This window comes from Myotis daubentonii, chromosome 14 (assembly GCF_963259705.1).
Source record: "Myotis daubentonii chromosome 14, mMyoDau2.1, whole genome shotgun sequence".
NCBI lineage: Eukaryota > Metazoa > Chordata > Mammalia > Chiroptera > Vespertilionidae > Myotis > Myotis daubentonii.
The window spans coordinates 52,807,554-52,833,302 of NC_081853.1; the positions used below are offsets into that span (position 1 = coordinate 52,807,554).

Genomic DNA, 25,749 nt, shown 5'->3' on the forward strand with positions numbered 1-25,749 from the left:
GAAAAATCATTAAACCATTTCCCTCCTGCCATGGTACTGAATTGGAGATTTCTTTTTTTATTGCCTAGCACAACTTCACTCTCTTCTTTTTTATCTATTCAGTAAGATATTATCTAGGATCAGATCTCTAAAATGTTGTTGCTTATAAATCTTTGAATATAGCCACAGTTTGAAAGGCCTAGCTGGGCACAGTATCTTATTGTAAGCTCTTCTATTTGAAATGATTTTCCTTTTGAGAATGTATACTCCAGTCTAGTTCAAACATTTATTTCAACTTTCACTATATTGAGGTTTCATAAGAAAGAAAGAAAGACAGAAAGAAAGAAAGAAAGAGAGAAAGAAAGGCCTATTTATTGCATTTGGACCTTGAGTCATTGAAGAAACCACAGCATGAAAAAGGGTCAGATCAGAGAGGTGTTTTGAAAATCATCTGGTCCAGCGGTAGAAAACTGATCATCTCATCAGGTGACTCGGAACTCTGGTGAGACTAGTGGACTCTGCTGGGAGCCGGTCCATCCTTGCTGTTTCAAGGGACCTGGCATATATGGCATACGGTTCTTAATATGTTTGCTCACCTTCTTGGCGCTGTGTTTTAACCAAGGTCACCTCTCCGAGAAAGGTTGAATCCCCAGGTAGGGATTTTCCCCTGAAGTTAGGGAGGGAATAAAACCCCTCAACTAAGTGCCAGGCGGGTAATTAATCCCTTTAACTACGAACAATCATGCTTAAACTACATAATCTTTTCTCCCTGGAATGGAGATAAGAAACGCCCTAACCTTTGTAATAGAGATTGATAGGATTGAATCAACTGGTATAAATACAGTTGTAACAAGACAGAAACACTCAGAACTCAGAACACAGAACTCATGAGACAGAATTCAGAACACAGAACTTAGAACAGAATCAAGAAGACAGAACCTACTCGGAGCCTAGAGACAGAGCCTAGCGGGAGAACATGGCAAGGGATCCTGGACTGAACCTGACTACAGAGATTGGCAGGAGAACCTGACTGGAACCTGGACACTGAACCTGACTGGAGAGCCTGGACTGAACCTGACTGGAGAACCTGGGCAGAACCTCTCTGGAGATCCAGACCAGAACTTGGCTGGAGATCCTGGCTAGAGATCCTGGCTAGGCTGCTGATCAACTGAACACTGTCTCCATGTCCTTCCTTCTTCGCCGACTCCGTCCACACCTTTGGGGACCCCTGGACCCGCTGGGGTTGGACCCCAGCATCTGGCGCCCGAACAGGGACATGAAGGGTCCAGGGTTCATGTCCCTGTTCGGGCGCCAGATGCCGGGGTCAAACCCCAGCAGGTCCAGGGGTCCCCAAAGGTGTGGACGGAGTCGGCGAAGAAGGAAGGGCACGGAGACAGCGTTCAGTTGATCAGCAACCTAGCCAGGATCTCTAGCCCGGATCTCCAGAGAGGTTCTGCTTCGGATCTCCAGCGAGGTTCTGTAGCCACGTTCCCTCGCTAGGTTCTCCAGCCAGGTTCTGTCCAGGCTCTCCAGTCAGGTTCAGTGTCCAGGTTCCAGTCAGGTTCTCCTGCCAATCTCTGTAGTCAGGTTCAGTCCAGGATCCCTTGCCATGTTCTCCCGCTATGCTCTGTCTCTAGGCTCCGAGGCCAGTCCCTCTCCAGGATCCTCCGGCATGCTCTCGCCAGCGAAGTTCTTCTGTCTCTAGAGAACGTTCTGTGTAGGTTCTGTGCCTAGGCTCTGTCTCTCTTGGTCCTGTCTTCCAAGCCTTGTGTCCTTAGTTCTGTGTTCTGAGTTCTGAGTGTTTCTGTCTTGTTACAACTGTATTTATACCAGTTGATTCAATCCTATCAATCTCTATTACAAAGGTTAGGGCGTTTCTTATCTCCATTCCAGGGAGAAAAGATTATGTAGTTTAAGCATGATTGTTCGTAGTTAAAGGGATTAATTACCCGCCTGGCACTTAGTTGAGGGGTTTTATTCCCTCCCTAACTTCAGGGGAAAATCCCTACCTGGGGATTCAACCTTTCTCGGAGAGGTGACCTTGGTTAAAACACAGCGCCAAGAAGGTGAGCAAACATATTAAGAACCGTATGCCATATATGCCAGGTCCCTTGAAACAGCAAGGATGGACCGGCTCCCAGCAGGACTCCATGAACATGAGTCCCTGGCGAAACTTTTTTTGCTATGAAATTAGTGCCTTGGTCAGTCACAACACAGTAGGGGAGACCATGATAGGGAATCAACTATTCTGTAAGTGATGGATAAAGGTGCAGGCAGGAGCTTACAGGCACCAGGCAAATCTACACGTGTCTATTCCAGGGAGGAATCATCACCCCCTCCATGACAAAAAGGTCTGGTATAATCACTCTGCCACCAGGTGCTGCGCTGGTTTCCTCCCCCACATCCACTGGGCACCTGCTTTCAAGCGGAAATGGCATAGAAGAAGTCAGGCTCACGCAGCACAGGCAGATGACGCACACTGCTCTGTCTCCTGTGTCTGTTGCTTTGTCTCCTCCCCACCAGCCCACACCTCTGTCCTCATAGGAAGTTCCTGATGATCAAACAACGTAAGAGGGGAAAAATCACAGTCCTGATTTGTGGATGATTCTCTGAGATACCATTAATGCCAACCGGAAGTGGACAACTGTAGCATTACAGCCTCATTCAGGGCTGGCTGAAGGATAGTAGTGAGGGATAATCCCTCTGGTAGGCAGGATTCAAGCAGTATATTGAGTTCCATGTTGTCTGGACTGAGAAGTCTGGAGGAGTGGACCTTCACCCATTCATGGGCAGTAGCTGAAAGGACGGCAGGGTGGGAAAGGACAGGATTGGGAGGTCAGTGACGGGGAGGTCTGGGAAAGCGGATTGTGGACGATGGACCGCTCAGAGGAGCACGGCTGATGTGTGAATATCTGTGTGGACGTTCTCAATAATCAGGTAAACAAGATGGCACCTGGAGTGGGGGTGGTGGGTCAGGCAGCCTGTTCCCCGGTGACCTCTTGACCAGAATGGCCATGGCAGCAGGGCCCAACCACATGGTTGCACATGGGTCCACCCTCACAGACTTCCTCTCTGCAGGCCTACTCTGGGGCCGGGGGGTGCCTATCTTCCCAATAGCAGAGACAGGGAGCAGGCAACGAGGGCAGGAGTTTGTGGCCTCGCTCTCTTCTTGGAGTAGGATAGCAAGTGGTGTGAGTGTGTGCCTCACAGTGCAGGGTAGGACATTCAGCAGAAGGGACAGGGGCCTCGGGACATGGCGGGGAGGAAGCTGCAGCCTTGTCTAGGAAACCCTGTGTAGCCGCATCCACTGTGGCCCAGGAATGACTGTGGGGCACTGGTTGGGGGAGCTGGCTATCAAGTTGGGCCCCACAGCCCGTGCATGGAAGGCAGGGAGCTGGGGATCCCCATGTGTCCTGGTGAGAGAATGTTGGACAGCTGGGTGGACAGCTGGAGCTGCTGAAGCCTGGGGTCCAGGAGGGGAGGCCGACGAGAACAAGGGCCACGGTCAACAGCCGGGTATGCCATTCCTAACAAAAGATAAAGAAAGAAGATAGATACGGTCCAGGCACCAGACCGGCCTCTGGTGGCAGAGCCCAGTCTAGAAGGGCTCCGTGTATACCGGTCACGCTTGCATTATTTGCCACGAGAGCAGTAAAGCCTGCCTGTGGTGCCAGATGCCATCTTGGAAAGGAGGAGGGAGAGGGAAGGAGTGGCCCCGTTGGAGAGTTGAACTTTGAACTTTCTGACCATTTTCCAGGAGGAAGGGGTTTTAATCAGAGAGTAAATAGGCAGGGTTGAGTCCCTTTTCTCTGCTTTCTTCTTAGAACTCTCACATGAACCATATAGTGGCTCCCACCCACCTGCCTCTGTCCTTGCTCACCTCGCCATCTCCCCCACCACTACCCGAGTGACGCCAGGAAAGCACAGATGCTGGGCCTCCGTTGCTCACTTGTGTAGGACCCTGCAGTGGCTCCCAGGGCCCTCAGCTGAAGTCCAAGTTCTGGAACTCGGCTTCCTAACCTCCCTCCACAACCCGGCAGCAGATGTACAGTGATAAGTACATCTCTGAGGGATGCCTCTGTCTTCAGTCTTCCCTCAGCCTGGACACCTAGCCAATCTTGCCCCTCGTTAGGGCCCTGGCCTGGGCATCACCACCCCTGGGAAGCTCCCCATCTCTCCTCGGTGCAGTGGCTCACAGCACATTCCTCAGGTAGCCCTCACCACACTGCCTGACTGTCCTTTATTGCAAGCTGTCCCAGCCTCTACTCAGTGAAGGTATGCAGGACTAGGAGAGGTTTGTGGACTAAAACCCAGGCTCTGCAGCTGTTATTTGCTTATGCTGTCATTGTGATGTTTACATATAAATTGATACTTCTAAGTGAGGACCTGATAATGATTTGCTCTTTTTGGAAGGTAAATATTCACCCTTTCACCTACTTTTAGTTTTCTTAGTTTCTTTATTTTGAGGACAAATGCAACAGTAAATGTTAGCCTACCGTGTTTGGTCACAAATTCAGAATTGATGAAGACTGAGTTAGTGAGTTTTAATGTATATTTTTTTCATAGTCTTATGAGCTCCACTGTAATTATGTGGTCTAGTTTCAAATAGAGCCAGCTGCCAACTCTTATCTTGATGCACTTTTATTACAGACAGGAGAAATGTACCAGACTTTTATACAGCGAAGGGAGCAAAAAGCATCATTATCCAGATGAAACTGAAGAGCACCTTCTCAGTAGGCTGAAGAATTATTTTTATCGGGTGTTCATTAGGCTGTCCTCTGTGCTGGAGAGCAACGTGAAATTACCCAAAGGATGGGAAGCAGACAGGGAGACATCACAGGGTTTCCACTGTATTCAGAGCCTCAGAAACCGAATGTAGACGTAGGGGATTGAAGGCATGGTTCTAATTCAAGATGGCAGAGAAATGCACTGAGCTCTAGTACAGATACTGGGCTTTTGTTTCTTACAAGTACCGTCATTGCAGAGAAAGCCAGAAAACGTAATCAAGGTTTATAAAGCAGGTCATTTATTTGCCAATAATGTGTAATGTGTGTATATGTCTGTATTCATTAGAGTTCTCCAGAAAAACAGGACCAATAGGATGTGTGTGGTGTATACATATCTGTGTATAAAATAAAGGTATTTATTATAAGGAATTGACTTACATGATTATGTAGGCTGACAGATCCCAAGACCTGCAGCTGGAGAACCAGGAAGAGCTGATGTTTCCGTTTGAGTCCAGAGACGGGGGATAGTCCTTGTCCAACTAGAACACATTAGATAGAGAATTCTCTCGTATTTGGGGGAGGGTCAGCCTTTTTGTTGTCTTCAGGCCTTCAACTGGTTGGATGAGGCCCACCCCCATTAAGGAGAGCAATCTGCTTTATTCAGTCTACCAATTCATAGTCATCTCATCCAGACACACACAGAATAATGTTTGGCCAAATATCTGGGCACCCGTTGGCGCAGTCAGGTTGATACATAACGTTAACCATCACAGTGTTTGTGAGTGATTGCACAGTCCAGAGTCTCTGTAGTGATTGCAGTTCCTCATGCTCCGTGCACAGCGACAGTAGTGAAGGCCCTCTGTGAATTCCTAGGCAAGCCTGGGTGTGTTGGGGGTGAAGAGAAAGTCTGTCATGCTTCGTAGCTTTCTGTTTAGACCATAGCTTCTTAACCTTTGCACTATTGACATTTTGGGTCAGATAATTCTTTGTTGTGCATCACAGGACCTTTAGCAGCAACCCCTGACCTCTACCCACTAGATGCCAGTAGCATGTACCTAGTTGTGACAACTATAAACGTTTCCAGACATCGCTGCATGTCCCCCGTGGGAGGCAATATAGCCCTTGGTTGAGAACCAGTCTCTGGGCCATCCCCTAACTCCCTTTATTACTTTGCACTTAGGGTGTGTTTGGGTGCCATCTACTACCATTTGAAATCATCTCCCAAGACCTGCTGCCACCAGACCCTGCCAGGAGAGACCACCTGAGAATCTCCTCCACCTTTACCATCCTTCTGAGGAAATTTACACCATGGTCTAGTTAATAGGTAGGAAATGCAATCAAATCTTATATGGAAGGCGATAATAAGATCTCTCAGCCAATTTTCAACTTCCAGAACTGTTCTCATTTACCAGAAATAAAATCATAATGTGACTCCTGTTTAATGGGGGAGGAAGTTTGGCCTAAAGTTGCACGAGCTTGTAGCCTCCATTATGTATCTTCAAGTTACCTGATTCTTTCTTATGTCAATACAGATATTCTGTTGAGTCTTTCTAGTGATTTTTCATTTTAGTTATTGCACTTTTGAACTCTAGTATTTCTACTTGGTTCTTTTTTTATAATTTCTGTTTCATTATTGATATTCCTTAATAAAACCATTCTTGTACTTTCCCTTAATTCTTTAGACATGGTTTCCTTTAGTATTTTGACCATATTTATAAATAGCCAATTTAAAGTCTCTGTTCAGTAAGTCTACTACATGGTCTTTCTCAGGGACAGTTTCTGTTGACCACTTTTATTCCCAGGTGTGAGTAATTTTTTCAGTTTCTTTACATATCATAGTTTTGTTTTGTTATTGAAAACGACATTTCAAATAATATAATGTGGTAACTCTGAAAGTCAGATCTCACCTTCTCCTGGGTTGTTTCTGTTTGTTTATTGACTTTTCTGGATTCATTATGTAAGTTCATTATTCTTTGTCATGTGTGGCCACTGAAGTTCTGGTTGGTTAGCTTAGTGGTCAGCTGATTGGACATAGATTTCTTTAATCCCCCGAATAAGTAAGTCTCCCAGCCTTTGCCAAAGGGACTCTGTGTTTGTGTTGGAGTATGTTTGCAATGCTCTGGCAGTCAATTTACACATCTGTCTTAGCCTTTCCTTCTTGTTTGCTCAGTTCCTTGGAGGTTCATCTACACACAAGAGATTAGAGTCTTTTTAGCTCTTTCCTGAGCATACCAGTATGCACAGCTCTGTCTAGGCACACAGCCCTGTACATGCATGTGGCCTTGGAGGTTCCCAAGAATATATTGGAGCTTTTTATAGCTTCCTATGGACATCTTATTCCCCAGGATTTCCTTTGAAATCTTTTGATCAACATCTTGTTATCTCCATCTAGTAATTCTTTCTGTTGCCTTTTCTAGACCCCATTCTGTTCTTTTGCACTCCCAACTTGTAAGCCCTGTGCACTTCCCAGATTGACATGGCTCATGGCTCATGGCTCACTCTCTATATGAGATCATTTATTGACTTGCAAGTCTCCCTTTCTAAATTATGATGCTCATGGAGAACGGTGGTCAATATTTTTTCCTTTTATATATGAAGATGTGTAATACACTTCCAGATGTTTGTAGAACAAATGAATATTTATGGACTCTGTAACATAAGGAAAATTCCTCATTTATATGATGTGTGGCATTTACTGAGTTGCATTTAAGGTTCTCATTTGGCACTTAGGATAGTAATTCATTTTGGATGAACCTTTCTTTGCAACTTCCACCTATCAGGCTTGCATTTGATGTGCAGGAGTTATTTATATTCTTGACATGCGCTGAGTATCCTCTAGTCTTGATGCTGGTTTGACAAAGCTGCTGGCTCTGAGTTCAGTGGAGCTGACCTTTTCAAACCAAGCCATATCTGTTATTAAAAAGCTTGAAAATCATTTACTGGGAAGTAAAGACTTGTTTATTGGGACATTAAACAAATCTGCTTCACATTCCTTAGTGTAAGCCCACCAAGTGGATATGATATGAAACTGACATTTGTTTTTAGAAGTAAAGATGATATTTATATAATCTAAGATGTGGGTTAGAATTAGCAGCCACCAACCATTCAGACCTCGCGGACCACTGATGGCGAACGCTGGGTTAGATAATGTGTGAGCCTTTTAGGTAGATTGGAATGAATGATGATGCTGGGGGGCTAGTAGCATGGTGTGTGCCAAAGCAGAGGGGTGGGCAATAGAAAATGGGGGCACCTAGACTGGTCAGGGAAGCCTTTCTAGAGTAGAGATGGACCCTGATTTGGGGAAACTGTGTAAGTGACATGACTAGGAGGGAGACCTACAGCATACAGTTCTTGGGGAGACTGCAGGTGATTTTGCATAACTGGGTATCGCCACGCCCAGGGGCCACTGCTGGAGAGCTAACCCCTATCACTCAGATAGGAAGGGCTTAGGATCTCAGGCCAGGAAGTATTGTCTTTTCCTGTTCCCAGAAATCCTCAGTTCTTCCTGCTACCTTTACTTTGTCCTGAAAGAGGGAGGAAGGGGACACCTGGCACAGACTGAATAACGTGCAGGGATATGGATGCCAGGAAGGGTTGGATCAGGTTGCATCAGGCATCATAATTCCTTTCTAAGTTAATAGCTGACATGGCACAGAATTCTCAAATGATGCGGATAAGACTGATGTTTTCATTTAGCCCGAGCTAAGCCCGAGTTTCACAAGAGATGTTTCCTCCTGGCTGTAGGACTGCTGTAAGGTTGGTAAAGCTTTTTGTTACAGTTTTTAATTTCCTCTCCATTTTTAGAAATACGAATTTAAAAGGGTATTCTAACCAGTATTCATGTCTTTTTTCTAAATCCTATAAATGAAGGAAGACAAAAGAAACTAAAACATAAACTCGAATGCAAATTCTAAGTAGTTGAAAAAAACCAGTGTTTTTCGTCTGCCTTACTCCCAGTTAACATGCATATTTTCCACTGAAAATTCCAAATTCCAGCTTTTATTTATAAGCTTGTTTTCCACAGAAACCTGTATGAGCTCCTTGAGCAATAGGGGAATGTAATAACAGGTGTTCCTGTGGGTCTCAGCAGAAGCTGATACGATAATTGGGTGATATACTGACAGATGTCTTTTAGTGTGAAATGCACAATGTCATGTCTTCGGGTTTTCTGATCTTGATTCCTGCCAAAGAAATGATAACGCTGATATTCTAGCTGAGGATTTTATTCTCTCCAGCCTCTTTTCTTGTGTAGGTGGGCTGTCAGACCTGCTGGAGATTTACTGGGATTTAAGGACACATGCCCTGGGGACCTCCAAGTGCTCTGTAGCTACCAACTGCGCTGGAAGCCAGTGAGAGTTCATCTAATCCAAGAAGCCGATAACTTTGGGGAAGGCAGAATGTACACTGAGAAGCCCCATGGAGGGAAATTCTAGGGCGTATGCTTGAATATGTGCCAATTATGTTAGATCCTGTGGGTTAGCCAAAGGCTTCAAGTGTATAAAACTGTTTGCAAGTTGGAATGCCAGTCACTTTAATTTTTTTTTTAATGTGGGTTTGTGATTCAAGTTCAAATTTGAAAACAGTATGGACTTTGGACTATTCTTTAAAAAGTGTTTCATACACATGGGGAGAAAGATTTGGTCAGTGCGATTGCTTCTTATAGTGACCCTCTGAACAGCAGGGTAGGATGGTGAACAGGTTAGGAACATAGATTCGGGAGTCAAGGACCATTTGCTAGTGAGTTAAAGAAACGGAAGTGATAAAAAGAGCGAAAAGCAAAGTGGAAAATTTATGGCAGAGATAAAAGGGTATTTGGTGGCATTCTCAGGCAGTGTTGCAGCAGGCCACCAAGATCAGCAAGCTGAATGTTAATAGCATTCCCGGGAGAGTGACTCTGACATTTAGTATTGGTCCAATCAGCTGTGCCCAGCGGTGTAACCACATCTGCTCTGGGCCATTCCTGTGAAACACCCTTGAAGGTGAAGGGATGAAGGTTAGTGAGCACCCCTTGCTCCAAAGAAAAGTCACAGTGAAAGCATATTTCATATGTGTGTGTTTTCTTCCAGGCCAAGTGCCTTCCTCCCTCCGCCCCCCCGCCCATACCAAGTGCCTTAAGTAGGAGAGTCCCAATATTCAGATTCCTTTGTAGGAAGAAGACATTTCTCTTCAGATCTAGCCATGGCCAAAGAAGGAAGCCTCAGAAGTATTTATCCTTTATCACTTTTAGGATTTCGAATGTTCCAAGTTAATCTTTTTACTCTTTTCTCTACATTAGGTGCATCATCATCACCATCACCATCACCATCATCAACACACACACACACACACACACACACACACACACACACACTCTGGATCTGTAAATATCCCATTCAGTCTTTTGTCCTTGATCTTTCTGTTCTAGGTACCTTTCCAGAAAGTCTCTTGTGTAGACATTGACCTTTCATGATGAACCTTCATGTATGGATTTAATATTCTTGGAATTCCGGCTTTTGTTCATTTGCAAGGTTTGTGTTAACCAGTATCCTGAAAAAGTGTCCATATCCTCCCTCATGTTAGTTATTCTAGTCAGGAATAGTATGGACCGTTCTACCTTTGTTTTGGTTTTCTAACTTTAAAGTTCTATACATTTGGTTTCATTTTTGAAGTCATCATCTTCTAAACGTCATCTAGCTCGGTAGCTTGTGATAATCACATTAAAACACAACTAAATCAGTTCAGTAATCATATTAGTGTAACTGCTGGGGTTTGTCATCATGGGATGGACTTACTGCAGTATTTCCCAGATATAGTCATTTTTTTTTTTTTTGATGTGAAGAGGTAGCTGTTATCAAGGAACGAGGTATCTGAAGAGAAATTCATTTGGGAAATGCAGGGTTCAACAAAATCAAACTGGTTCTTCAGTGACAGACATCTCAAAGGCCCTGATAAGCTTCTATGCATATTGTGCGTCCCCAAGAGAGCAATCCAGTTGGCAGCATTCCTCAAATTCATTCAATTGCGGAGCTCCCCTTTCTCAGACCGCTTGTGGGAGCAGTAACCTGAGAAGCACACATTAGGGACATGGGAATATAATTAAATCTTGACGTTGTATTAATTTTCTCATTAGTTGCTTTTAAAATGTATTCTCTCTGCTGCCATCTTCGTTGGGTATACGCCGGAGCCATCCAGAGGCAGGCGCACTGGAAGTCAGGAGCGTCTGAGCCTGTGTGTTTGTCTGGAAAATCACTCCTCCTCCTGGGCTTGCAGCCTGTCCTCTTTCCATGAAAAAAAATCACACCCAAGTGACCTCTGACTCACGGGCATTAAGGCTCCTCCAGCTCTGAAGATGCTATTTCTCTTGTCGCTCAGGGAATCTAATTGTGTTTATTTCAGAAAAGGGAAGAAGCTTTCACCATTTCCCCCAAAAAAGATTTTCTCGTTGCTCTCTGACTTGTCCATTTAGAGCCACTGTATGTATTTTTTTACAGAAACCATTTCTCTCTCTTGGGCTCAGGTCCTTCTTCTTAGATTTGATATGATCAAAGCTGCCACTTCAGTCTTACTAACTGGGAATCTCAGAATCTCATTTAGAGTTCTCAGAAGCCACACACCAGTGAAGTAAAGTGAAGGAGACAGACGTGCCACCTTCTGAGAAACTCCAAAGTGCCATTATTACCGTTAACAGAGTGTTTTAAAGGAAGAACTCGGCCTGCATTTTCACGGTGCCCTCTCATCTGTTTCTTCCTAACCTTCCGAGACTACAAGATGGTAATTTATGAAGCTTCCCTCTTACCTTTGCAGCCCATGGTGGAGTCTGACTTCTAAGGACCAGTAGGTGTCCTAGGTTCTCTCCCTGTCCCCACCTCCCCCTCCCCTACCCCCCACATCACTTGGGCAAAGTGGACCAAAGATTTGCTTTTGACAAATAGCATTAATTAAAAAATTTTAATAGTTGAAATTTTTGTTGTGATTTGTTGGTTAAATCTTGAGATTAATTTGCATCATACAGTCATGAGGTTTTTAATTACTTAACAAAAGACTTTTAAGGACTGAGACTGTTCTGTCCTCTATGACTATTGCCATTATTTGGAGATTATAATGGCAGATCACCTTCGTCCGATTAGCAGCCAAATACTGGGATCTCCTGTTCTTAGCTGTCACACGCTAGAAAGAGAGGGCAGGGAACTGTGGGCCTCAAATTTGACAATCTTGGAGTGAATGTGTGGCCCCGGAGCCAGACCGAGGCACTGTCAGACACTGCCTGTCGTTTGTCATTTGTTTTAGTAAAAAATGTAACTATGAGCCTGCATTTTCTCATATGCATGAGGTGGCGCAGGTAGTGATTGCCTATAGGATTTTGTGGGAGTTAAGAATATTAATGTTATCCTATATAATAAAAGCTTAATGTACTAAGTGTCTCTTAGTCTGGTGTTCAACCAATCAAAGTGTAATATGCTAAAGATATGCTAAGGCCGCTCAACCACTCACTATGACGTACACTGACCACCAGGGGGCAGACAGTCGATCGGTCAGTCAGTTGCTATGAGGTGCACTGACCACTGGGGGCAGACACTCTGCCCAGTAGGTTAGCTTGCTGCTGGAGTCTGGCCAATCAGAACTGAGTGAGATGGGCCGGACACGCCATCAAGCCCTCCCTTGGTACCCAGCTGGCCAACCTCCCACGTCCCTCCCTTCCCTGGCCCTGATTGTGAACTGGTGGGGTCCCTTGGCCTGGCCTCCACCCTCTCGCAATCTGGGACCGTTTCGGGGATGTCGGAGAGCTGGTTTTGGCCTGATGGCGGAATGACCGGTCACTATGATGTGCACTGACCACCAGGGGGCAGACACTCAATGTAGGAGCTGCCCCCTTGTGGCCAGTGCACTCCCACAGGGGCAGTGCTGCTCAGCCAGAAGCTGGGCTCACGATTGGCAAGCGCAACGGCAGTGGTGGGAGCTCTCCCGCCTCCGTGGCAGCGCTAAGGATGTCTGACTGCCGGGGGGGGGGGGGGGGGAGGAAGTGGGGAGGGAGGACAGGGGGAGAGGGTTTAAGCCGTCAGTCAGACTTCCCCTGACTGCGAGAGAGTGCAGGCCAGGCTGAGTGGCACCCCTTGAGTGCATGAATTTCATGCACCGGGCCTCTAGTATATATATGAAAAGCTAAAGCATCTGGAACATAGCAGGTGTTCAACAAATAATGGTTAAAATCATTATCATCATTTTTATTATAATCAGATATTCCTTGAACAACATTTCAAGTTTTTGCTTTAGTTATCATGTCTCCTTTATAATGAAATTAGATGACTTTTGTTTAGTGTTAGGTTTATTTTACTTTATATGCTAGTGAAAGATACCTGACAAAAGTGCATGTAACTTGAAACTTTTAATAATGATATTAATAATAGTAAGTAGCAGCTGCCATACCACTGTCTCGCTAATGAGATAGAACTTCCCTGATAGCTCTGAAACCCCTACATGATTATCTACAACCAAATCCTCTCCTCTCTGAGATCCCATTTTGTTCTTTATAGTTACCACCTTTATTCTTAAAATATATATATTTTTGTCTTTGTATGCTTTTGAGCTTCCTATAAAAGGAATCATACTGTATGCATACTGTACAGGCAGGCACATGTGGTGTGCTTCTCTGTCTCAACATTAGGTTTTTAAGACTCATTCCTGATGATGAATAAACTTACAATATGTTCTTTTTCACTGCATTAGAGTATTCCATTGTATGAGACAAATATACACTATTTGTTTATCCTTCCTCCTGTTTATGGATGTTTGAGGTCATTTCTAGGTTTTATTCATGATGTTTTAATTTATTTTGTGCTATTTTGAATGTGACTGCTATTAATACTCTTGTGTTAGGTTGAAGAGTGTAAAGTAGCCATTTTTACAGGTGAAAATAGTACAAACTTAGAAATTTCATATGATTCCACCCAATTGATGCATATCTTTTGCAAGAGTATGTCTGAAGAACATACCTGGATGTGACAGAAATGCTAGTTCATAGGGCACATGCATCTTCAACTTTGAAAATGACACCTAATTGTGTTATGAAGACGCTAGAGGCCCGATGCACGAAATTCATGCAAGAGTAGGCCTTTCTCCCCCCAGCTGCCGGCACTGGCTTCCCTCTGGCACCTGGGACCCAGGCTTCCCTCGCAGCCCTGGCTTTGTCTGGAAGGTCGTCTGGAAGGATGTCCAGATGGATGTCCAGTCTAATTAGCATATTACACTTTTATTATTATAGATTGTACCAATTTGTGCCCACTATCTGAAAACTGCCGTTGTCCTGCCCCCTGTCAACACTTGATGAAGACTTTTTCTTTTGGTGGGTGTGAAATGAGGTTTTAATTTGCAATTGTGTAACTACCAATGAAATTACACATTGGGCACTGGCCATTATTGTTTCCTTTGTACAATAATGTGAAAGTGACTTTGGACCTGGGTAACGGGTAGAGGCTGGATAGTTTTGAGGTACATGCCAGAAAAAGCCTACACACCCTTGAAGGACCTATAAGTAGAAATATGGATGTTAAGGGTGATTGTGCTGAGGCTGAGGAAGAAAAGTGGAGCTGTAGAGAAAGGGTCTATCAACTTAGAGAAAACATACATCGTCACGCGCAGAATCTTGGTAGAAATGTGAATGTTAAAGCTGGGTCTGGTGAGATCTCAGAAATGAGGAACATGTTATTGGAATCTGGAGGAAAGGCAGTCCTTGCATAAAGTGGCAAAGAGCTTGGCTGAATTGTGTATAGTGTTTCGTGGACGGTAGAACTTGTGAGAGATGAAGTTGGATATTTGGCTGAAGAGATTTCTAAGTAAAGTGTTGAAGACATGGTCTGGTTTCTCCTTGCCGCTTATAGTTAAATGTGAGAGCAGAGAGATACATTGAAGAAGCAGTTGTTCAGCCAAAGCAACCAGAACATGCAGATTTGGAAAGTTCTTAGTCTGTCCATGTTGCAAAAATGAGAACATCGGGTGTGGCTGGACAACCAACTTGCTAAAGGGATGACATGGATGACTCAGGGATCCAATCAACTATTTCAGCAAAAACCAGGGATGGAGATTCCGTATCCAGGAAAGATGCTCAGAGGACCCTCTGGTCTGGTGGCTTGGCCCCCGTGAATTGCATTGGATGCCGGCAAAGCTTTTGAGAACTTGTATGAACAGAAACACTGCCAGCTTAGACTCAACAGGCACAGGATGAAGTGAAGGCAGGCTGTTGGACTTCTGAGATTCTGCAGGATGAGCCCATAGAGCCATCTAGCTACAAACGTGTTCTTTTTTCAAGAAAAGAGAAGAATGACCCAACAGGCAATTCAGAGGTCTGCAGGGCTGCCACTGTCCCCATGGTCTGGGTGGGTGGAGCTCTCTCCTCCTCAGTTATAGAGGGTGGGACCAACTCCTGGATTTCAGCAGGCCAAGCACTGTGGCTGCACCCAGGGCCAAGGGTGGGGCAGCCACCCTCGTGGGCTCAGAAGGCAGGGCCACCTGGTGGGCACAAGGAGGATTGGAGCCAAAGAGGATTTGCGCAGCTTTCAGACTTGCTTGAGACCCAGTACCCCTTTCTTCTTTCCAATTTCTCCCATCTAGAATGGGAGTGCCTGTCCATTGGCTGTCCCACCTATTGTTATTTTGGAAGCAGATGACTTCTTATCTGGTTTCATTAGAAATGTACCTTATCACTGGAAAAGAATTTTCCTTGAATGAATCAGAGCTCAAGTCTCACATATACTTAATTTAGATGATATTTAGATGAGATCTTGGACTTTGAATTGATGCTGGAATAGATTAAGACTTTGATGGCTCTTGGGACGGGGTGAATATATTTTGCATGTGAAAAGGATATGGATTTGGAGTGGGGGGCAAAACATGCATGCTATGGACCGGGTTAGATCACCCCAAAATCCGTATGTTGAAGTCCTAACCCTACTTCAGATTGAGACTGTATTTGGAGATAGGATATTTAAGGGACAATTCAGTTTAAATTAGGTTGTTAGGGTTGACACTAATCCAATATGACTGAGACCCCTAAAAAAAGATATTTAGACACAGACAAGTATAGAGAGAAGACCCGATGAGGACACAGGTGCCGGGAGCCGGTCCATGCTTGCTGTTTCAAGGGACCTGGCATATATGGCATACTGTTCTTAATATGTTTGCTCACCTTCTTGGCACTATGTGTTTTAACCAAGGTCTCTGAGAAAGGTTGTTTCCCCAGGTAGGGATTTTCCCCTGAAGTTAGGGAGGGAATAAAACCCCTCAACTAAGTGCCAGGCGGGTAATTAATCACTTTAACTATGAACAATCATGCTTAAGCTACATAATCTTTACTCCCTGGAATGGAGATAAGAAACGCCCTAACCTTTGTAATAGAGATTGATAGATTGAATCAACTGGTATAAATACAGATGTAACAAGACAGAGACAGACAGAACTTAGAAGAGAGCCAAGAAGACAGAACCAACAGACAGAAGAACTTTGCTGGAGAGAACATGGCAAAAGATCCTGGACTGAACCTGACTACAGAAATATGGCAAGAGAACCTGACTAGAACCTGGTGACCGAACCTGGCTGGAGATCTCAGACAGAACCTGGCTGAAGAACCTAGCGAGGGAACATGGCCACAGAACCTGGCTGGAGATCCGAAGCAGAACCTCTCTGGAGATCGAGACCAGAACTTGGCTGGAGATCCTGGCTAGGCTGCTGATCAACTGAACGCTGTCTCCGTGTCATTCCTTCTTCGCCGACTCCGTCTACGCCTTTGGGAACCCCTGGACCTGCTGGGGTTGGACCCCGGCACACAGGGAGGAGACAAATATCTGTAAGCCAAGGAGAGAAGCCTCACAAGAAATGAATTCTGCCAACATCTTGCTCTAACACGACTAGCCTTCGGAACTGTGAGAAAATAAATTTCTCTTGTTCCAGCCACCTAGTCTGTGGTACTCTGTTATAACAACCCTAGCAAACCCATACACCTACCTACATGCCAGTACCCCTCGGTCTTGATTAATGTAGCTTTAAAGTAAAAACATCCAGTATTGAGTAGAGGTCATGAGAGTAGACATTCTCTCCTTTTTCCTGATCTTAGGGGAAAGCGTTCAGTCTTTTATCATTGAGTATGATGTCAATTGTAGTTTTTTATTGTTTTTATTTTTTTTAATGACCTTTATATGATTGAGGAAGTTTCCTTTAGTTTATGTTTGCATAGGATTTCTATCATGAATGGGTATTGAATTTTGTCAAATGCTTTTTCTGCATCTCTTGAAATGATTATATTAGTTTCCCCTTTTATTCTGTCAATATGCTGAATGACACAATTGATTTTTACATGTTGAACCAACCTTGCATCACTTAGATAAAGCCCACTTGGTCATGGTATATAATAATTCTTTTGAAATCTTGCTGAATTGGTCCACTAATATTTTGCTGAAGATGTTTGCGTTTCTGTTTATGCTGGCCTTCAGTTCTGGGCTATTTGCCAGAATTACTTATTTGATTTCATCCCTGGATGCAGCCATTCATTAGATATGTAGTTTCCATAATTATTAGCTATGCACTGCTGGTAGGTGTTTCTTTGAAATACTGTCTTTTCTACTGCTGGAAAATGGCTAAATAAGATTTTTGTATATAAATATTTTTCCTTTTGCAGAAGAGAGTTTATTGATTTCTAGTTTATATTTTATAGTCATGTGATGAAAAGTTCAAGGATATACAGTGTAAATAGGACATTTTTTAAGTATTATAGTTTATTTTATTTTGCAATCGCACATGGTACTTAGAGTGTAAAACTTCAAACCATAAAATTTAGATTTTGGGGATATTACCTTCATAGAAATCCACACCAGGTCTCATGTATCCTCACTTGGTTGAGGAGAATAACTTGTTTATTTCTAATTAAGTCAGGATGAGTGAAACCAGCAGATGGTCATTTCCTTTTCTCTGCAGGCTCGCTGAAGTCGGTAAATGTTTGCTGAGTATGAGAGCGCAGCAAGATACTACCTTATACTACCTAATAGAAACACTGCATTTAATTTTGTTTAATCACAAACGTGGTAGACTTTACCCATCGATCGTTTTTATCTTCCCCTCAGTTTGTGGTCTCTCCTTGGTTTTTCCAGGTCTTGTCTTCTCGGCTGCGCTTGGCACTGAATCATGGGGAGGAAGCTGGACCTGTCCAGTCTGACGGACGATGAAACCGAGCATGTCCTCCAGGTGGTCCAGCGAGACTTCAATCTTCGGAAAAAAGAGGAAGAACGGCTTAGGTGAGATCCCTCTGTTGGCCCTTGGGCGCCATGAGCCGTATGTGGACAAGGGAAAACAGGTTTCCCGAGAATGTTCCTTGCTGCCAGCTCGGAGCTCAGAAGTCTCTATGTCACGTCCACACACGCTTACGTGTGTTCAAGAAGAACACCCTTCCCGTTGTCGAAGGCTTGCCAGCCTCAGTGCTGGGCATCGCAGTGTCAGTTAAGACATGTGACTGTTCATACTCTCAAGCAAGGTTTGGTTGGGCTACTCGCCCTGTCAATCATTAGCTGGAGAAGGGGTGGGGCTGTGATGACTGGCTGCTGAGCTTGCTCCTGGCTGTGGTTTTCCTGTCGGCTGGTACCATTGGGACATAACCAGGGCGCTGGGAACAGTTCTTGGGAGAACAGCAGTCATCCCTCTGCAGTCTTCTGTGAGAAAGCTCCCCTCCCGTGGGAGACCTGGTGCAAAAGTGACCGTCCGGTTGGGGGTGGGATCATCTGGCCCAGCATCCTCCTCCTCATGCCAGAGAGGGGGAAACTGAGGCCCAGGAGGGTGGGGTCTTCTGACTCCTGTAGTTGATAACGCCTTTGTGGAAAAAGTCTTGCCGCTCAGTTGGGTGGAGTGAAAAAGTCTGAGTGATAGAAATGAGGCCACGTGTTGGGCCTCGTGTGTTAGAACCAGATGGCAAGTCCGCATCAGCTCCCCTCCCCCGTAAATCTGTCCTCCCAGGAGAGCCCATGGTTTGGTCACAGCACCATCTTCTTCCTGAGGCACTGAGCTCCAAATCTCAGTCTTTAAAAAAAATTTTTTTCAATTACAATTAACACACAATATTATATTATTTTCAGTTATACAACACAGTGATAAGTTATGAAGTGATCACAAACCTCAGTCTTTTTTCAAATATGTTTTTATTGATTTCAGAGAGGAAGGGAGAGGGAGAGAGAAATAGAAGCATCAATGATGAGAGAGAATCATTGATCGGCTGTCTCCAGCACGCCCCCAACTGGGGTTCGAGCCTGCAACCTGGGCATGTGCCCTTGACCGGAATCAAACCCGGGACCCTTCACTCCGCAGGCCGATGCTCTATCTACTGAGCCAAATCGGCTAGGGCTATATTGAGATGTTTAACATTTATTTGCATAGAATAATTTAAAGCAGTGATTCTCAACTCTGGCTTCACATTAGTGTCACCTGGGCAAGTCCGAAAAATCCCAATGCATAGGCCAGTGAAGTCAGAATCCCAGGGAGTATTTTTTTATAGCTCTGAAAGTGATCATTGTATGTCACCAAGATTGAGAATCACTGATTTAGAGCAATGTCACCCAAACTTTAAAGTACATGTGAATCACCTGGGGATCTTGTAAAATGCAGATTCTGACTCAGTGGCTCTGGGGTGGGGCCTGAGAGCGTCAGTTTCTAGTATTGCTCCCAGGTTGAAACTGCTGCTGGTCTGTGGACCACATTTGAGTCCCCAAGATTTAGAGGAGTTTCTCTTGTACGTTTTATCTCCTTTGCACCTGGGCTTACATTCCCCTTCTCATTCCTGATGCTCTACTAGTATAGTTGTTCTTTCCTCTTTCTTTCTTTGAATATTTTTGTTAAATATTTTGGGGGGTATTTTATTCTTTTTTTTAAAAAGCAAACAGGCTAGCTAGATTTTACTTTAATTTGCTAATTCTATCCTTTCCTTTCTGCTTTCTGAACCATTAATTTCTGCGTTTATTTCTATCATCCCTTCCTCTTATTACACTGTTTACTTTTCTTACTCATTCCCTGCCCCCCCCCTCCGGCTTTTGAATTGCTAGTTTAATTCTATCTATGCTTACTTGTTTAATGATGAAAAAATTGAAATGCAAGACTTTTCCTTCTATAGGCCTGGCTGCATGTCACAGAACACTGCCTCTAACAACACTTTCTAAACAGTGAGTGTGTAACCGCAGAGTTATTCGGGGGACAACGTCTTTTGTTTACACTTTTGTGATTAAGTTTTAGTTGTTTGTGGTCCAAGAAAGTAAAGTTACCATTTAGATAGCTTAATAAGTTTTAAGAGCTATGTTGGCCTAATATGACTAAATTCTTAAGTGTTTCATGAAATTTGGGGGGCGGGGGAGGGAGAAGGGGCCAAGAGGGAATATGTCCTCCGTAGATTACACAGTGCCATTTATTTCCATTATGTCTTATTGTGGGGTCACAGACATCAGACACCCCCGTTTGTAGTTAAGCCTGAGCAGGTGCGCAGGGCCTGCTGGCCTCTGCTCTGTGTAGCTCCCACAGTCTGTGAGGAGCTGTAGGAGGGCAAGGTTGCCCATAACCCTTCCGTGGCGACCTGGGGCTGCGAGAAGCAGCAACAACATTAAAAGTTCAGGGTCACACAGTGACGGACAGTCCATTTAAAAATGAGCATCTCTCTCTTCCTGTTTAAAAGAAAAAATAGACAATCGACCAAACAGTACGTCTTCCAAGTGTATGTACAACCGCATTATTTTACGGTAAAGGCTAGGGAAAAGGATATAAACTTTTGCTGAACCCTTAGTATTCATCCAACAATAACACACAAGCAATTAAGACACTTAGGAATGTTTTTTTAAGGCTCCATTTACAAATGATTCTCTTAGGTTTTATAATGGCATGGTTCAATTGACAATGAAAGGTCTCCCCCTTAATTCTGTATTTTAGTTACTCAATTCCTCCCCACAGTCTAAGCTACATGATTCCCATGTATGTATCCTTCCAGAGATACTTCATGCATATACAGAATCTCTCTCCCTTCCTCCTCCTCCCCCTCTCTCTTTATGTGTGTGTGTGTGTGTGTGTGTGTGTGTGTGTGTGTAAATGTAATTTTCGTCCCTTTTTAATAAAATGGTATCATCCCATTGTCCCGAACCTTATTTGTAACACATCTTGGAGGTCTTTGCACAGCAGTATTGAGTGCTTCCTCATTCTTTTTCATAACAACATAGCATTCTGTTGCCCAGGTGGACTATATGTTCCCAATAACTTATTGGTGTATAATTTAAACACTGTTACAGTTATAACCTCAAACACATTTCGTCTCAAATGAAGTTTATTTGTCAGATAATTCTTAGAGATAATGAAATCGCTAAGCGATAGGCTGTACACATTTGTAATTTTGATAGCTATAGCCGCATGGCTCTCCATAAAGGAAATAATTTATATTCCCACCCAGTCATGTAACTACAGCATAATTTTCAATAGTTCCAAAGCACACTACATGGTCCTTTCAAGTTCCTGTCCCCAATTTCTTTTTTGTGTGGTCTTGCCGGACTGTTTAGGATGGGAGTGTGAATAGTCGGGTGGGCCCTGGTTTATGTCCTAACCCATCCTGGTGCCTCTGATTTTCCCTAAAACACAAAACACACACTGTTGCTATAAAGCTTCACAAATTCAGGACATGCTGAAACGGTCAGGGTCTAGAGTCCATTACATTTGAGGGTCTCTACAAAGCCCATCTACTTGCTAACCTGCCAGCTAGCAGACAGCTGGTAAACCCTCAGTCCTATAAATCAACATTAATGAGAATTGATTCAACAGTTTCCAAAGACCTTATCTTATTGCTCATACAAGAAATCCCATCGGCACTTTCCCACACTGCCTAGATATTAAATAAGGCTTATGATGATTAAGTACCAGAAAAGTTAATTAAGAGGTAATTCCAGGGGAATGTACTGATCTCATAGGACAGTGGTCTTCTTCTGGATAACTCAACAAAGGCGGAGTTATCAAACCCCAAGCACTAGGCAGAGGGCCCGCAACCAGCAGAGCTGTGCTGCCCCAGCCCAGCCCAGGTCAGGTGCCGTCACCGGGAGCTTCCTCCCAGCACGGGGGGGGGGGGGGGGGGGGGGGGGGTGGGGGGGTGGGGGGGGGGTGGGGTCTTCCTTCCACGTGAGCCTCAGGATCAGCTCTAAAAACAGGACCTCTGCGTGGCAAAAAGGACTTGAAACAATGGTGAGGTGGCTGCCACTTGTCTTTCCTCATTGGATGGGGCCACCGTCAAGCTTTAATAATATTAAACTGAAGGGTAGGGCTTATAAAAATGTAAAACAAATGAATGTTGTCACAGATTAGGGTCGGCCATCAGAGCAATTTATGCCAAAAATTTAATGAGATACAGCTCATCAGAATGTTCGAGAGAAAACTTCTAGAGCATGAAGACATGGTCTCAGTCACGGGGCCCTAGACGGGTCTATAGAGCACAAGAGTCCAAGTCATCAGAACTGAAAGTCTGCTCGGGTGAGCATGTCAACATCATGCTCACAGAGCTGTTCCAGACCAAACTGGTATCTTGTTTAATTTTCAAAACCCCACTGACCCCTGTTGATGAAGGTACTAGCATATCTCAAATACAGGGGAAACTTGCTACTTCCTGTTTCTATAAAATCCACAAATCTGAAAAGTCAGGCCTAAATGATCAATCCTAATTCCTAGGAGGCAGGTAAAACGCAGGGTTTCAGCGGGGTTCGTAGAACAAATGTTTATTCCAGCACAGCGTCCAGCACTTACTGTTTCTGGTTAGTGGTGGTCCTGGGTGCCTTCCATGCCTGACACATGATGACCGGGTGACCACTTAGTATATAAATGTTTAACCCCTGGGTTATACACCTGAAGCGAATAGAATATTGTACGTCAACTGTAATTAAAAAATATTTTTTTAAAAAATCCAGTGACGTGGCTCTCTTGCCATCCTGTCCCGCACTTAGCACACATTTCCTATTCTGAACAGACAGAGAGCTGTAAGTCCACAGAGCTGCTAGCATGGTTACGCGGCACGTGGAACTCGGCTCTGTTTGCTTACTCGGTGACAAACAGAGCCCTTGCCAGCAGCACTTGCCATAAAGAACTCAACACAGGGCGTGTTCACTTGGCTGCTGCCCACAGGTTTCCGAAGGAGCAAACATTGCATCAGGGAGCAAACACTGGATGGGTGACAGGCGGGACCCTCTGGAAACCAACGCAGTAGTGTCTCCTCAGCCTGAAAAGTTCCATTCCACCCAGTGAAGCCATCACTCCAGTTTTCAGGATGAATTTTAAGGAGGATGATGGGAGAAGACGACAACATTTCGTGATATACAGAGATGTTCACTGCAGCATTTTTTATGCTATAAACATCATGAACAACCCAAATATCCAATAATCAAGGGATGGTTAGATTAAGGTGCATTCATGTGATATCATGTGATGCAATGATATGATATGACATTACAATAAACATACTATAACAGCCATATCTAATAACATTGGACACTGTTAAATATAATATTAAGTGGGGGGAAACTATATAGAATGCTGATTTTCTTTTTAAAAATCTGTCTATCTAGCCAGCTGGTGTGGATCTGTAGTTGAGCATTGATCCATGAACCAGGAGGTCAGGGCACATGCCTGGGCTGCGGGCTTGATCTGCATTAGAGGGCAGGCAGGAGGCAGCCAATCAATGATTCTCTCTCATCTTGATGTTTCTCTCTCTCCTCCTCCTCCTCTCCCTCCCTCCCTCTCCCTTTCTCTCTCTCAAATCAATAAAAAAATATTGTTAAAAATTAAAAAAATAAAAATCTCTCTACTATACATACACATTCACACATTTTTTTAAAGAGACATTTCCTCCATAATGGCACTTCTCACATCTGTTTTGCTTTCCACTACCTTCTATACAATCCTCAACGTACACAAATGTGCTCATGCACACACATACACACATGCACACACATGCACATGCATACACAGATACACACAATGGTCCATGGCCAGATAGTAAGTTATATGTGGGCAGAATCTTGTCCTTTTCCCAGCGCACAGCACTGCATACCAGCAGCTCAATAACTACCTTTCAAGGTAGTAACTGATAATAAAGGTTAAGTATCTAAGGCAACTTACCACTGTTTTTACAGTGGTTATTTCTAAGGTGTGTTTTTATTCTCTTTAAACTTCTGTGTGCTTTTCATTGTTTCCTATATAGTTGCATGTTTATAATAAGCATTTTTTAAAGAAATGAATTTTAATAAGTGAAATAATACCCATTTGTTTCTGGTACATTCTTCTTCCATTGTTCAGTTTGATAAATATGTAAGTGTACACAGTTAATGATGTATCAGTGTCCATCCAAGTAGAGTGGAACATTTGAGCGCTAAGAAGAAAGCATGTGCCACTAAAAAAGGAAATGATCAATTTCTGTCAAGACAAGTAAAGAAGTGGGGGCTAGTAATCTATAAACCCGATAGAAAATAAGACACACTATTGAAAAGAGAACAAAGCCAAGAACATGTTCTCCTTGTTAGCAAAAGGTCTAGTGCCACATTCAAATTCTTTTACTATAGTATCTACTTAAAAACACAATTCAGTAACCCTTTGGAAAATGGAGGTCAGTAGTATGTTTCTATAACCCTGCCTTTTCCTTCTTCATATCCTTACCCATCTTACCCAGGGGACTTGAAAGTTTCAAGTTTTACCTAGGACCTTTTGACTGTTTTATTTAAACACTAGCATATGTTCATCATAAAATTTTTGAGATACAATAAAGAAAAACTATTCATAATATCATTACTAAAAAATAATCAATGACATTATTCTGTGTACTTCCATGAAGAATTATAAATATGTGATTCAATTGTATTAAAATATATACACATATAAAATGTGTACTTTGCCCTACCCAGTTTGGCTCAGTGGATAGAGTGTCGGCCTGCAGACCAAAGGGTCCTAGGTTTGATTCCAATCAAGGGCATGTACCTTGGTTGCATGCTCCTCCCCGACCCAGGGCCCTGGTCGGGGCCTGCAGGAGGCAACCAATCAATGTGCAACACATTGATGTTTCTGTCTTTCCCTCTCTCTTCTACTCTCCCTAAAAAATCAATGGAAAAATATCCTTGTGTGAGGATTACCAACCCCAAATTAAAAAAAAGTGTACTTTATCATATATATTTTAATGACTACTATCTATTATTATACATATATTACTCCCCAGTTCTTTAGCACTTCCACCTATTTTACAAAGGGAAGGGACTAATAGAATTAGGGTAAATAAACTGATAAATATCATATACATATATATGTGTGCATATATATGCGTATATTTATGCACATATACATACCTATTAATATATGTTATACACTCAAAGAGATTATCTTTTCCTTAATTCTACTTCCAGAATAGGTCTTATTTTAATCATAAGGACTTATAACCTCATTGCAATATGGGTTGTAACTGTTATTCATTTTATCATATTAGCCTGCCATTAATCATTATTTTTCCCAAATATAATGGCAGCAAAAACATGAAAAAAGTATATTTTAGAAATTATAGATGAGTTTTTCTTTACAAAACTAATATAAGTAATTTACAATATAAAAACTGTAAACCCATGCAATATCCTACAATCTAAGAAGTCGCTATTAGCCCTTTTCTTATTCTTTTTAAAAAATTTAAGTATAAAAAAATAAAAAAAGAATTAAAGTTGGCTACCAGTTAAGAAAACAAAACAAAACAAAAAAAGAATAAAATTTTAAAAATTAAAAAAAAAAATTTAAGTATAGTTTATACAAAATATTATCCTATATAATAAAAGGATAATATGCAAATCGACTGAACAGCGAAACAACCGGTTGCTATGACATGCACTGACTACCAGGGAGCAGACGCTCAACGCAGGGGCTCCCAGACTGTGAAAGGGTACAGGCCAGGCTGAGGGACACCCCCGCCTCCCCCCGCCTGAGTGTATGAATGTTGTGCAGTGGGCCTCTAGTATTAGTCATACTAGTGTCAGGTGTACGATATAGTGATTTGACATTT

At 43.3% G+C, this 25,749-nt stretch overlaps 1 protein-coding gene across 4 annotated transcripts in view; it reads left to right on the top strand.

Annotated features, from left to right (window-relative positions):
• Positions 1–25,749, top strand: part of MYRIP (myosin VIIA and Rab interacting protein) — a 163,296-nt gene that overhangs the window by 9,082 nt on the left and 128,465 nt on the right. For 2 of the 4 annotated variants that reach the window (XM_059664461.1, XM_059664465.1), the window contains exon 2: positions 17,819–17,962. In XM_059664461.1, the coding sequence (XP_059520444.1) occupies positions 17,853–17,962 (110 nt within the window). In that variant the 5' untranslated portion in view covers positions 17,819–17,852. Of the gene's footprint in view, positions 1–5,886; positions 6,031–11,250; positions 11,457–17,818; positions 17,963–25,749 lie in introns of those variants that run through there. The other 2 variants (XM_059664462.1, XM_059664463.1) reach the window with 2 other exon arrangements.